This window comes from Phalacrocorax aristotelis, chromosome 7, assembly GCF_949628215.1.
Source record: "Phalacrocorax aristotelis chromosome 7, bGulAri2.1, whole genome shotgun sequence".
In the NCBI taxonomy this organism is placed as follows: domain Eukaryota; kingdom Metazoa; phylum Chordata; class Aves; order Suliformes; family Phalacrocoracidae; genus Phalacrocorax; species Phalacrocorax aristotelis.
This window is the reverse complement of record NC_134282.1, coordinates 13,821,672-13,836,282: the sequence shown is the minus strand read 5'-3', so window position 1 is coordinate 13,836,282 and position 14,611 is coordinate 13,821,672. Positions and strand designations below refer to the sequence as shown.

General features: G+C 40.1%; 1 protein-coding gene across 1 annotated transcript; it reads left to right on the top strand.

The window, feature by feature from the left end:
* Positions 1 to 683: 683 nt before the first annotated feature.
* Positions 684 to 13,242, top strand: LOC142059501 (phospholipid scramblase family member 5-like). The gene is made up of 7 exons (XM_075098317.1): positions 684 to 829; positions 3,391 to 3,542; positions 8,015 to 8,057; positions 8,918 to 9,138; positions 10,144 to 10,305; positions 12,060 to 12,221; positions 13,170 to 13,242. The coding sequence occupies exons 1-7, from the start codon at positions 817 to 819 to the stop codon at positions 13,206 to 13,208; spliced, it is 792 nt and encodes a 263-aa protein (XP_074954418.1). The 5' UTR covers positions 684 to 816; the 3' UTR covers positions 13,209 to 13,242.
* Positions 13,243 to 14,611: the final 1,369 nt, after the last annotated feature.

Here is a 14,611-nt window from a genome sequence, read left to right as displayed (position 1 = left end):
TGAGGCAGAAATATGAGCCGGTAAGTCAAGGTTACTCTCCCTCCTCCTCCTCCTTTCCTCTCAGTGCAATGCAGGTAACTACATGTGTTACACTTTGGTATGGACAGTGCTTGCCTGGAGCAAAGCACAGCAATCTGTTTTAATTCTCCCAATCCAGTTTAAACACTTCATGGATCAGCAGAGCCGGGGTGGGGGTGGGGAGGTGCAGGATAATTTTCTGGGGCTGGGTGCAGGCATAACATCCCTGGTAGGGGAGGCTGGTGCTACGTGGATGGAGTATAGTGAGAAATCTGAGGTAGCTTTTCCTGCTCTGTGCATGGGAGATGTTGACTGTGAGCCAGCCATAGGGAAATGCAGGTAATCAGTTCCTCTGTCTTTACTGGGTACCCTGAAGAAATGGAAATATAAATACTGAATTATAAAGATAGAATTTGTGTACTCTCAGAATATATACGTACATTATAAAGCAGAATTTTAGGTCTAATGTCTTCAGTTAGCCAGTGGGTACATTGAAGTTTTTCCTCTTTGCATTCACAAAACACTTCTCCCGCTTTCCATTGGTGCAAACGACTTGAAATTAATAATGTTTTTCTTGTTTGTTAGCATCATCTCCCCCTGTTGTCCAACGACATAAAATGCAGTGTTCTGGAACATGAGAAAGGCAATACATTTCCTCCAGTCCTTTGTAAGCTGATATGAAGTAGACAGACACCTTCTGAAGTTTTGTGCATGCTGTGCTCTTTTTTTCTTTGCCGCAACAAGAAAAGCCTTTACTGTTAACCTGGCTTCCTTTGAAGAAGTAACTCAGGAAGCTTCATGGCCTCTCAAGGTAAGTGCAGCTACAGTCTGTATTTTTAGATCGTGTTTACAGAAAACTACAGTCTTAGACGTTTCCAGCAATCAGCAGTCTGATGAAATGAGAGTTTCAGGCTAAAACCACATCAGCCAAAGCACAGTTGTTTTGGCTTCCTTTAATTTTTCAGCATTCAAGAGGCTCCTAAGGAGACTAAAATCTATGCTAGAATGTTATTTGAATAAAATATGTTACAAAATGTTAGCATTTGCATTCAATCAGAAAATTTAGTGTTTGTATCTTTGTGCTTAAACCTGTCGGTACAGAATGCGTGGGAAGGGCAGGTACGAGTCAAGGGTACCACTATTTTTGCACACTTCTCTCCTATTCCACTTCAATAATATAAAATCAGCAAATGCTTTTCACTTTCAAAACTGGCCAGAGTCCCGATAACCACGTAGGAAAGATAAATATCTGAAGAATAACTGGATTTAATCAGATTACTCCTATCTAGGTTCACCTTTTTCATTTATTGTCTTTTAGCAGCAGCCAGTTGGGTACTCAGGGCTATAGGCAAACATTGCAGCATGCTGATCTAACCAGCAATCTAAATTAATTTTCCCCATGCTTTTAAATACTTAAACTAAACAGAAGGATATAAATCTGGTTTTTCTTAACATGAATGCAACGCTACAGAGGTCACCTTGATGTGACGTACAGAGGCAGCTGTTGGCCCAGGGAGTTTCATCAATGTCTATTTATGTTTGCCAAATATTTACCCCTCTTGTCCCCCAAAATACTGAAGACATTCTGCATTTACAGCACTAAAAGATATACAGCAGCAGCAGGTTTTACAGCATTGTTGTACTCTTACTATATACTTCTTTAAAATTTTGCTTATCTTTAGCCATATAAAAGAGATCTGGTTTTGTATATTTTTAATGCATAGTAGTTAACGGAAGCAGCAAAATAGTCATGTTCTGTAATATAGTTTTTGTAAGGAATGAACTTAATATACATCTTTTAGGAACAAGTAACTATAAATTATGTTTGTACAGAATGCTCACTGTGTCATACAGTAACTTTTAAGTTTTCCTACACCATAAATGAAATGGGAAATATCCACAAAAATAGACAAAATGTCAGAGTAGCTCGGATTGTCATCAATATTTAATGTATTTACTGTTTGATTTTTATATACCTTAAAATTTGACAGGTAGAACTGCAATTTGTTGTCTTTTTTCTCTTTATTATTCAAGAATAACACTAATGCTCAGCCACTTCATGGCTTTTCATGTAACAACAAGAGTTACGGCAGTAACAGAAGCCTGTGAGGTAAAATGGTGCAGAAGAGCATATAAAATATTTATTACCCAGTTATACATTTTTAAAAGCTAGCTACAAATTCAAAGGGGTTACTTCTTCTTCCTGTGGTCTCAGACTTTGAAAGAAAGCAGTGGTTGCAAAGACAAATTAAGATCAAAATATGATTAAACAATGAATCAGCCACAGTGAGTTCAAATAACGCTAAAGGATCTCATTTAAACCCACAACAGCAAAAGACAGCTTCAGACTTGGAGCCAAAATTCCTTCTGGACCTCAAACCCCATCATGCCAAAGTATTGTCACACATGAGACAAAAATGATCGGTTTGGGGACTGTTTTACTGCCGAAGCACAGGGGCTCAGCTTAATAAAAAGATTTGCCATTTTCATGCGGAGAGATTCAGTTTGCTCGCTCTTGTTCCAGCAGAGCCAGTGTTACTGAAGGCTGTGGAAAGACGCTCGTAGTAAAACCTGTAGGAGTTTGTTGAGAATCAAATGGCTAAGGGGATCTCTGTGCTGTGGGAGACGGTGCCTGTGCGTATGAAGGGGTGTGGGCATACAGGTGCCGGTAACAGTAAATACTCTCGTTACATTCACAGCGCTAGCCAAGGTAACCATCACTGTGTCCTAAAGCACACGTTTGCAATAGCAAACCAGAAAATACAGCTTAACGATATCTGACCTTTACATTAAGATAATAATGAATAATACACTGTAAGAGGCTGTGCAGACTTTGATTACCAGGGTTGTAACATCCAGCTTGGGGAATCTGAGATCCCTGGAAAGGTTATCTCTATGAGAAAAAAAATGCATGCCCTCAAGACGCTAGAAAGCATCTTGCTAGAAGCAAGCCCTCAGCAGCTCATTGTACATTAGGGCGCAGGGCAGCTCAGGGGGAGCAGGGCTGAACAGCCTGTGCTGAGGTACGTGTGACCACCCTGTGTGCGTGTCCAGACCAGCTCCGGCCTTGTCCCACAGAGGGCTTGCAAGCTGTCAGAGCAGATTAGGTCCCCTCCAAGACCACATCTCGTGGTTTAGCTTCATCTACAGTGATTCCACTTTGCATACTCTAAGACTGCTTTGTAAAGTGAATCAGAGTGCTTGAAGTGTGGGACCATGAGGAGATTTGTTTCAGATCCTCACTCCTGATCTGAGCTAAAATGCTGATATAGTCTACAGGCAGAATGTGACATTTTTGTTCCAGTTTTGACCCAAGCAGCCAGCTGCTGTTTGGCTCTGTTAATTTCTGGTTTTTTTTCTTCTTTCCTGCAGAATCTCAGGGACAAACCAACCCAATCTTTAAGGATTACCTCCCTGGTTCTTCTGACCTTCCTGAACAGAATGAGCCTGTTGAACCAACAAGCCTCTGGAAGCAAACACCACACACCTATAACTTGCCACCTGGTCTGGAGTACCTGAATCAGGTCCTGAATCTTCCCAAATGTTGGAATTGTTTTGTTTTCCTCTTAGACTTCTTTGATACCTTGGGGGATGGGGTTGTTTGGATTTTTTTCTTGGGAGAGGTGCAGGTGGAGATCGAGAGGCTTCTTTTGTTGTTTGATATTACTGTGAAATACGAGTGTAGGAATGACAAGGCCTTCCTTCATTGCTACCACTCATTTTGATAGGAATCCATTTGTTGTGCATGCAGCTCTCCATGGTTTTCTTCCCTCTACGACTTTTTCTAGGTCATAGTATTACCCGTCTCGTTGTCCCCCCAGTTTCCTTCCAGCTCCTTAAGAGCTCACCCTCAAGGAGATGGCTATCAAACTCCAGCTGGCCTCAAAAAGACTGAAACAGGCAGTGTGTGAAGGAACTGTCACCTCCTTATAACCTTTGAGCAACATCCTTTGAGCAACACGGAGGTCTTCTGAGCAAACTCCTTCTGCCAAGGACAGTGCTTTCTAGGTTAGAGGTAAGGTCCTGGGGAGGCAAGCTCCCAAGGAGAGAACTTTGTGAGTGTAAGCCTGGGTGGCTACAAACCCACACCCGCTCTGTGTTGGGTCATGGGGCAGGAAAGCACTAGTGCCAGGGAGAGGGGAATGCCTGGAAATGGAAGTGGACAAGTTGGTCACAGGCAGGGGAGGGTAAGGGAATGCTAAAGTCTTCTTAGCCCTACTGATAAACATGCAGCTGTCCATCTCGCTCTGTGAAACCTCTCAGCTCCTGGAGTTCAGATCAGTGATGGTCTGCAGCTCTGCTGCAGAAGTTTCACATCTTCCTGCATTATTTACTGGGAGGGTCCCCCCAGCTACCATTTTGACACTGACTCCAGTTTGCATTCCACATGTGGCTGGATTCTGAGTAACACTTCATACGTGCTGCCTAGTATGGGCAGGGACAGAATCAGGCCCCCAGGGTAGTCAGGTTGTGATTCTGATACACATGTTTCTGCCATGTTTGTATTTTGGTGGTGATGGGAAATGTTTATTTCACTCAAGGTCTGTATTTTAGATATACATTTCTGGTAGTTTTGTACAGAAACAGAAACGGAATGTATTTTATATTTGGAGCTGAGTTACCTAGATAGCTAATGAAACTGGGAGACCCTTCAGAAACAACCTTTCATGTGGAATTATGATTTTCATTTCATGGTGCCCATGCACCAAATGATATGCATTGTCAATTACACGAGAATTTGCTGACAGACTGTCGGAGCTACATTTTTTTAGTCTAAAAATGATTGTGATAGTAAATTCTTGGCAGGTTACATATTCAGTCTCCCGTATGAACATGAATTATATCTCAGATTTACTCATACAATGTGGGGAAGCGAATTCTATTACTCCATTTTACAGAAGCTTTACATCTGACATAAAGACAAAAGAGCAAGTAGCTGTCAGAACTGTAACTAGAACTCAAGACGTCATTCATGCTTGTTCTCAGCCCAGTAACCACGTGTCTGTGCTGCAGCCCTTGCTAATTATTTTCAATTTTCTCTGCAGTCTGAAAAGTGGAAAGCATGTGTGCAATGCTGATTATTGGCATATACCCACAGCTAGAGTTTCCATGCGTTGCAGAACATTTTGGTGTGCAATGCTAAAGTCATACTGGCTGTGTGACTAATGAAACAAGCTCATACAGGATAGATTGCAGCAGAACGGAGATCCGACTAGCAGGGAGAGGGCTGCCTGCAGAATGAATGTGGGATTCACAGCTGCCAGGGTGATCCCTTGGGATTTATTCTGATGGACTAAGGGATTATCGTGTAATGAAATTCTCAAATGAATGAAGATGTTTCTAGCAGAACTGGGAATTTTTTATGCCATTGGGAAGACTGGAATACTGTGTATCCTTCTGGTTGTGTGTGTACTGAGGAAAGGTAGGTCCAAATTGAAATAGGCACAGACAGGTGCTACTGGAAGGACATGGGGAATAGACAACCTGCTTTAAAATAAGACTGTCAGTGTTTCATCTTTAGGCTACCAAAATGCTACCAGAGAGGGAACTGGCACAGCTCTTCCCCTAGGAGAGTGAACAACCTGTGAGAAAAAGAGACATTTAATTTATAGAATGACATTAACAGAAGAAAGTTTGTAAGAAAGTGGTTGTGAATAAATACTGGATAAAAAATAGAAATGAGGTTCTGGGATTATCTCCAGCAGGAGTGGGGAAGATAGCTGGATAGATTTGAGAAAGCTGAATATATTTCTTAATAAGACCCATGACATGTCTGACTCTAAAACAAGGATCCAAATTTAGTGAATCTCAGAAAGATCCCTACAGTCTTGTTCTAAACAGTAACTCAAGAACACAGCATATAGTGTTGGATGAGAGGAAAAGAAAGTATCTGTCATGTACATTAAGGCCAGACAGCAGTATTTCACTCTGTAAACACACACCTGGAGTCAGTCAGGCTGAGGAGCGATTCACTCAGCAGTTCAAGGTACACCAGAGAAGGGCAACAAACTGCTTCTGCCCTGGAAAACTGATACCATGCTTTATATCATTATCAAAAAAGTGACGCTCTTTAAAAAATGTCCTACAAAACAGGTTATCTAAACCTCATTATTATCTTCCAGATCACAACCATATTTTGGGGAACTGGCCAGTGCCCATCACCAGAATCAGGGGAAACTGTGCCCATAGCAGGAATAGGCAGGCGAGACCTTGTAGAAGAATTTTCCAAGTAGCTCAACAGCATGTCGTATTACCAGTCAGGCCTAACCAATTTTGAAGAAGCCTCTGAGTTTATACTTGCTTGGGCTGATCAGATGTAAATTTAATGCCCACAAAACTGAATACTGAGAGTTAGCTGTGTAGAAGGAATTTTAAAACATCGGAGCTCAAGACTCAGACCCTTGTAAACCAAAGGGCTTTAGATGCTTTCAAATGCAAGTGCAGAATTCCCTTAATCCACAAGTGCCTCAATAAAAGATGCATCAGAATAGCTGCCTTGCAGAAACCAGTGAAAGGCAAAACAAGCCTAACAAGTAGTACTGCCACGTTGTCTCAACATTGTTTATACATTGTTCACAATAAACCAATACACAGACCAATATCACTCAAAGCTTTTAACAGTTCAGGCTCGTTAATTTCCTCTTCCCTGTGAAAGTCTATGTGGGACAAAGAAATCCATATTAAAATCAATACTAAAGTATTAAAATAGCCCTACCATCTTTAACTTGGTTATTCTTTTTTCATCAGCAGAGCACTTCCCATGAGCTCCAAAAGTTCGCATCTCTCATGAAACCTAAACAACAAACAGCAAAGATTCTTGGGAGAAAATTTTTAAGTCCAAATATTTTTTATTATTTCAATTACTGGCATGCACATTTCAGAGATTAATGAAAGGGATAAAGAAGTTTCTCTTTTACCAGCTTTTCTTTGCAGCCTGAACTAGCTGCAGGAGATGACTAGAATTGACAAATGGCTGCAACAGTTTGAATACGTACCAGGCAAGATTTATCAATTGTAAAATATACAGACGCTGGAGAGCTGTGACATGCCGGTCTCAGAAGGTCGTTTTCTGTGTGTGCTTTCTGTCTGCAGCTGTGAGTGATGGAAAAATCCTGTGCCAAGCATTTGCCCATCAGGAATTTAAGGAAAAGAGATTAGCAAAGCCTAAGCTATCACATAAAACAAGCATTAAAAGTCACATAAAACAGAAAGGTAGACTGAAATTAAGTCTTGCTGGTTTTATAATACTAATGAGTGTTCTCTAAAAAAGAATAATGTCAGCAGGATGATAAAAACAGCAAAGCTGGGCATCATGGCAAACAGTTTTTCTCCTGCATTTGTAACCAGCTCACAGTGGAAGACAGTTTCAGCTGGCCAAGGGTTTCTCTGGGGAGCTGTTGTTTTGCTCATTCTGGCACTCCGGCGTGACTGTTTGCCAGATTTAGGGTGCAGAACTCCCATCGCCTGAGATCAGAGCATTAAAGCTCATGTGTACTGTTGTTGGCATCACCCAATAGCCCTGCTGGGCTGCTCCAGTGGGGCCCCTTGGGATGTGGCTACAGCACGTTTTGAGCTTGAGCCCAAACTCATTCACTCCTCCTCTGCCATGGTGCCCAGCACTAACCTTAGCTTTTTTGGGCAAGGGGCTTCCCCTCTACCAAGACCAGGAGAGAGGAACAGAAGTGAGAAGTGGGTCCTCCTTCTAACATGCATCCCACCATTGCTGTTGTCTTCCTCATTCCCCTGGTGAAGATTCCTTGTCTTCGAATGTGCGGGTGAATTACATGACCGCAGCCCCGATGTCACACTCTTCAGTCATTGTTTCAGAGAGATGTTTAAAGTGTAACTTGAGATAGCCCTCAGGCACCCATCTTGTGCACCTCTGGAAGGAAGGGAATTTGAATAACAGGAAGACGAGCAACAAAAACAGACAGGTGATCACTGGCAACCCCAGACCTTTCCAACACCCACTATCTTGTTTATTTTTCTTAAACAGCTGGACCGGATAATTATTCATCAGCAAGTAGAGCTTCTGGAAGGTATGGTGCAATCCTTGTCAGTCTTTAACTGTCCTGGTACACAGATGTGTCCAAAAGTCTTCCAAGTCTTGCCCTAACTTGTTGAAGTCATTGCGAAGCCTCCTGCTGACCTTGTGTCGGGCTTGTAATGTGGTGTTAGTTTGGTGAAAGCTCGCTTTCTTTATGCCTATTCTGCAGCAAACCAATGAGGGGAGAAAGACTACAGTGAATAGTCTCCACACCAGTCCTAAATTCTCTCCCTCAGACACCTCCCTCTCAAAGTTGTTAAAGTTTAACCATCTTTCCAATCCATGGAAAAATTTATTGTCTTTAAAAAAAATTAACATGCTACAAGAAACACAGCAAATAAAGGAAGGTCAGAAGACACAAAATGAAGCATAAGAACTTCTATTTACATAGTTCCTCAGAATTTCAAAGTACTGAACAAGTATTAAGTTCTGCAAGTAAAACATTTTTAAATGTGTTTCTCCCATTCAAAATGTTTGCGGTCTGATTCTTGGACACCTTGCTGGGTGAAAGTTTTGTCACTGAAGTGAGACAGCCTCATATTGTTACTTTTCACAGATGAGAAGGTAAGAAAAAGCCCAAACCACAACTCAGGATCTGAATTCTGTTTTGTGATATATACTTTAGCGTACAGCAAATCAAAGTCTTTGAACTAAATGTTCCTTCAAAATACAGACCTGACATTATTATTTCCTAATAATTGTGTATTTTCTTTGAGTCATTATTTCAAAACAATTTTTTAAACAGTCTCTGTTCCATAGATTTTTAGGATATATACTTATATATATATACACACACACACACACACACAGACATTATACTCAGGTAATATTCTATTTGTTTTGCTTTATTAGCCATACTTGGCACAGAGACCTCCAGCAAATATGAGATTAAAAACCATTTGGGACAGAGAGTTTACTTTGCTGTAGAAGAAAATGATTGTTTTGATCGTAACTTGTGTTCGCCTATAAGGTCTTTCACCATAAGGATTGCTGATAACACGGGCCGAGAAGTGATTACAGTGAACAGGCCCTTGAGATGCAACAGCTGCTGGTTCCCCTGCTTCCTGCAAGAGGTGAGTGAATCCTAACTGCCTTTTGTCCGAGCATCTTGCTGTATGTGCACAGCATTAATGAAGCCTTGTGCAACCTCTGCAAGGATGTCAGGAAGGAATTCACACCCACCTCTCAGCCTGGGGGACTACGTGGAGGCCTTCGTTTAGAAATAATTATTGATAAATGAGTCCCTTTTATGAGTTACATCCCCAGCGTGCATCCTCTCCTTCATGGGACCTTACTTTCCTGACATCCCAAATAAAGCTTTTGTGTTTGATGATACAGGTGTCTCTCCAGTCAGGTAATACCCCAAAACACTGCTTGCCCTGACAGAGACCAACGTCTGTTAGTGCTATAGATGGAAATCACCCACTGTACTCCCAGAGTGAGAAGGATGGAAAATCCCTGGAGGCCATTAGCGTGCATGGTACAACTGGGAAGCAGCTCTCAGAGGAAGCTGATGCTTTGCTCCATGGCTCTGCCTCTTCAAGGCCATATATCTGTGGGAAATTGCAGAACTTGGAAATAAGCTGCTTTGAGTAAAAAATGCAGAACCTATAGAGTATCCAATTTTTTCTCCTTATTTTTGACTCTTCTTTATTCAGATATCTTTCTTGTTTTATTAAAATGTATACGTTAACTAATTTATCTAATGTCTCAGTACTGCATCAGGATGTTTTTTTTAAAAAAAGGGCCTTTGGTAGCACAGCTACTGTAGAAAAAGGCATATAGGATACTCACTGATTAGAATAACAAAAACTTTTCACAGCGTATGGCTTTTATCAAATCTTATATGTAAAACATTAGCTTGTGATGCAGCTTTTGACCTTCATATTGTCTGCCATATTTAAAACCACCATTAAACAGACTTGTAATATCCAGTTCACAGTTTGATAAAATTACATATAATTATATTCAATAAATAAATATTTAGTCATTATACAAACAAAACACTGTTATGGACAAATATACTAACATAAAATTTGTTCATAAGATTTTTTTTTTTGTTTTCTTTTGTTTGCTAGTTAGAAGTTCAGTCCCCACCAGGTACAACAGCTGGGTATGTTGTACAGAACTGGGATCCTTTCCTGCCAAAGTTTACTATACAGAATGAAAGTAAAGAAAATATACTAAAAATAATTGGCCCATATGCAACTTGTGGCTGTTTTGAAGATGTTGACTTTGAGGTATGTTTCTTATGAGTGTTAAGAATTTTAAAGTTTTACTACTTTGAATAAATTTCTCACTCAAATGTCCTGGTATTTTACCCTTAAAAATATTATAGTACATTGCTATAATTATAGAAGTACAACAATGTGCATTGGAGTTCCTGGCTTGTACACTTAGACTCCTACAGATGTTTTCTGGACATGAGTCACAATTCCTTCAAGGAAATAAACATGTCACTAAGTGAAGTCCTGGTTCTCTGCAGTCCATGAGCTCTCAGCCATTGATTTTGATAGGCTCAGGGTTTCATCCCACATGCATTCACTGTTACCTGACACACAGTCCCTTGAAGCCTGTGGCATTGAACCTGCTGCCTTCGTTACTCCCAGACTGAGAACCATGGGCAGGATTACTGTCCAATATGTTTACATCCATTTGACAACACTCATCATGAGAAAAATAATTCTGAGGAGCCACTGAGATATTTAAGGGTTGAGAGGAGAATGGGAGATGCTCGATGAACCCTGGACAGAGTTTTCTGATGTGAACAAAGCACTTTGCCTTAATTAAAAAATCATAAAAGAGCTTCTGTGTTGATCAACTTATTAGCCAAATCAGAAGACTTCAGTGGGTACAGTCCTAAATTTTAGTCTACTGTGAGAAACACAGAATCATAGAATGGTTTGGGTTGGAAGGGACCTTAAAGATCATCTAGTTCTGACCTCCCTGCCATGGTCAGGGACACCTTGCACTAGACCATGCAAATGGCTACATAGCTGAGAACATATCTGTCAGCGGTAGTGGTGTCGTGGTTCAGCCTCAGCTGGCAACTGAACACCACGCAGCCGCTCACTCACTCCCCCCCCCCTCTGGGACAGGGAAGAGAATTGGACGAGCAAAAGAACTTGTGGGTTGAGATAAGCACAGTTTAATAATTACAATAAAATAATAATAATAATTATGATTATGATAATAATGACAATAATGTTAATATAATAAAATGGAAAAGGAAGGGAAAGGGGAAAAAAAGGAAAAAAACCACAGAAACACAAACGATACAACCGCTCACCACCCGCCAACCGACGCTGCCGGTCCCCGAGCCCCGATTGCTGCCTCCCTCCCCCAGCCAGCCCCTCCCAGGTCACATACTGGGCATGACGTTACATGATATGGAATATCCCTTTGGTCAGTTTGAATCCGCTCTCTTAGCTGTGCCCCCCTCCCCTCCCGGCTTCTTGTGCCCCCAGCAGAGCACGGGAAGCTAGACATGTCCTTGACTAGTACAAGCGCTACCCAGCAACAGCCCAAAACATCTGTGCATTATCTCAACATTTTTTTCCATGCTAAGTCCAAAGCACAGCACTATACCAGCTAGAGTGAAGAAAATTAACTCTATCCCAGCTAAAACCATGACAAGGGGACAGTGGTCCACAGCAGTGGTACTGTTGTGACTTGGAGCATATCAGAAACACAAGACAGGAAGAAAAGATCATTGTGATTTAAAAGCAAAAGTGATATAAACTTTCACAATTGCTTTCCTCCACTTTCCTGTCAACTCTAAAGATGCTGATGTTTCCAAACATGAGGCCCTTTCTTGTTTGCTACTCCTAAAGGCAAATCTGACACTAATAGAGCATCTCAATGATAAGAATAAAAGAAGAACCTGACAACTATAGCACAGCCTGTGTGTCAGGGCATAGTCATTAATTCTGTGGAGATATAATCAGTCTGTACCTTATTATTTAGGTTTATTCCTATTTTTTTATTTGTGCAGGTAAAAGCTCTTAATGAGATGTCAACGATTGGCAAAATTTCCAAGTACTGGTCTGGATTTGTAAACAACGTCTTTACCAACACTGCCAACTTTGAGATCCAGGTCCCTGTAGATCTTGATGTGAGAATCAAGGCAGTAATGATTGGTGCTTGTTTTCTCATTGTAAGTATGCAAAACCAAGAGGTAGACCTATAGAGGTGGGCAGAGTGGGACCAAGGGGGCCTTTGCTATCAGCTGTGATCTTACAAAGGTGTAAGTGCAGTGGAAAGCCAGACCTGCTACCTAAAAGAAAAGTTAACTGAAACCCTTTTAATTTTTATGGCTGCTTTTGGTTTTTTCTTACTTGTTGAGCACCTTTAGGTTCCTAATATTTTTTTTATTAAACAGTTTAAATAGTATTCCACACATAATTCAATATTGTGCATGGCAGGATCAAATATAAACATACATGTCAAACCTACCAGATTCCTTCAAACCCCTTATCTGTTGTGTTTGAATGGGTAAATGAAAATGGAAAAACAAAAGTTACGTTATTCCTAATGGTAATTTTGAACGGTGAGTGCCACTTCAATAGTTCTGTTGAGTGTTGCATTTAAGACCTCCAGGTCATATGAATTCTCCCACAAAAATTCCCTTGTGAAGATAATCATAGGAGCAGAATTATATGAAAAGGAGAATACTCACCGCTAGGGATGAGGCCGAAGTTCAGATGCACGTTTTCTAGAAATACAAATTGATATTTGCTGTGTACATCTTTTGCCAACACTAATGTGTTAATATTAACATGCAATTGTTTTGAAACCATCTGTGATACCTTATAGCAGACAAAAACAAAAGGACAAAACTATTTAAATTATTCACGGGAAAGTGTTTGCTTTAAAATAGCAATGACAGTTCAGATATTTTGTTTTCATTAGGTTAGATATATAACTCTCATGACACTTAGGATTTTTAGATTGTGTAGTCCAAAACTCCTCTTGCTCAATGGCAGAGTAATAGAAAATGACTAATCTAATTACTTTATGTAAAAAAACCCTACAAGTAAGACTGCTAATAGTAATTGTTGCATTTTTGTACCTTCATTACTATTCACAGTTTGTTTATTTGTAGGACTTAATGTTCTTTGAAAATTCTTTGGATGGATTATAAAAAGATGACAGAAACAATAAAATATGCAGAATGTGTTTCAGTAAGTATAAATGAAAATAAATTGATCTCCTTGCTTTGAAGACTTACATGTTAGATACTTTCTAATTCTTTTTCATTTTCTTCCAGAAATCCCTTGAGCTTTGGACATGATTTCAAACTGCACAAATCCTTGTTCCATATAGGAAAAGGGAGTTAATGAAGATGTTTATTAAAATATGTCTCATGTAAATAATTTCCCACTCACATTTTGTGTGTATTGTAGCTAAACACATATTTTCACACAGAGCACTGTTGCTCTGGAACAGTGCTATTCTCTTGTTTCTCTTTTGATGTTCCTGCATGGGAAATCACAAAAGATTAGATGAAGACTTGCAGCATCACTGATGAAAATCTATGTTTAGAGAAGCCTTTCATGTTTTGCAAGTGCTGGTACCAGTTACTAACCACATGAGGGTGTGTTCTGGGGGTTTTACTTTTTCATAATTTTAGAAGTAATTTTCTGATTTGTTATTTAATTAATAGTAACTAACTGAGATTGAAAGTAACAAATATAAAGACATCACCCAATGGGAAGTCCAAGATGCTATCCATTTCAGTGAGTTGAGAGAAGGGAAGTGATGTTTGCTAGTAAATTAATTTTATTGAAAAGATTTAATGATTGGCAGGCAGAAATTAGGCTTCCAGCGGTAGGCTTGGGAATGTAAGCTCTAGTCAGAAAATCTGGTCTTCCACTGCTTTTATTGAATGTAGGCCATAAGGTTTCAGAGGTGGTCTTCTGTGTGCTAGAGACACACAAATCGCTTGACATTTGAACTGTCTAGTGTTAAGGCTTCTTGTTCCCACCTACTCAAGACTTTCCTCAAAAGGTTTGTTCCTCTTAATAATATCTTGTGCCTGGTAATTTTTCATTCAGCTTTGCCTGAGGCCGCCCTAGAAACAGAATTATTCTTTTCCTTTGGCAAGCTCAGGTATTTTCTATGATAGGCCTGTTCAATAGGAGCTTTTTCTATTTCGGATAGCAGTTTTACATAGCTGTTCATTCCTGCAGTCACACCTGATCATACTGTTCCCAGATATTCCCACCAACAGGCTTTTTACTATACAGGCTTCCTTTGTAGGAACATCCATTACATATATGCAACACATAAACAGAAAAATTTTTGTTGCAAAGTATTTGCTTGAGGAACTTGCTTATGCCTGTCTTAAAATCTCCAATGAGTCCTCAAGAAGCAAACCATTGCTGTACAATATTGATGGTGAAAACAAATGCTATCATAGTCACCAGTCAAGTTTCTGAGGGGAACATACCTCAGATCACTGTGAATGCTGGATTTTTTTAGCATGAACTAGTAATTCAATTCTTGCAAATAACCAACACATCAACGGAAAGGAGAGGAGATAAT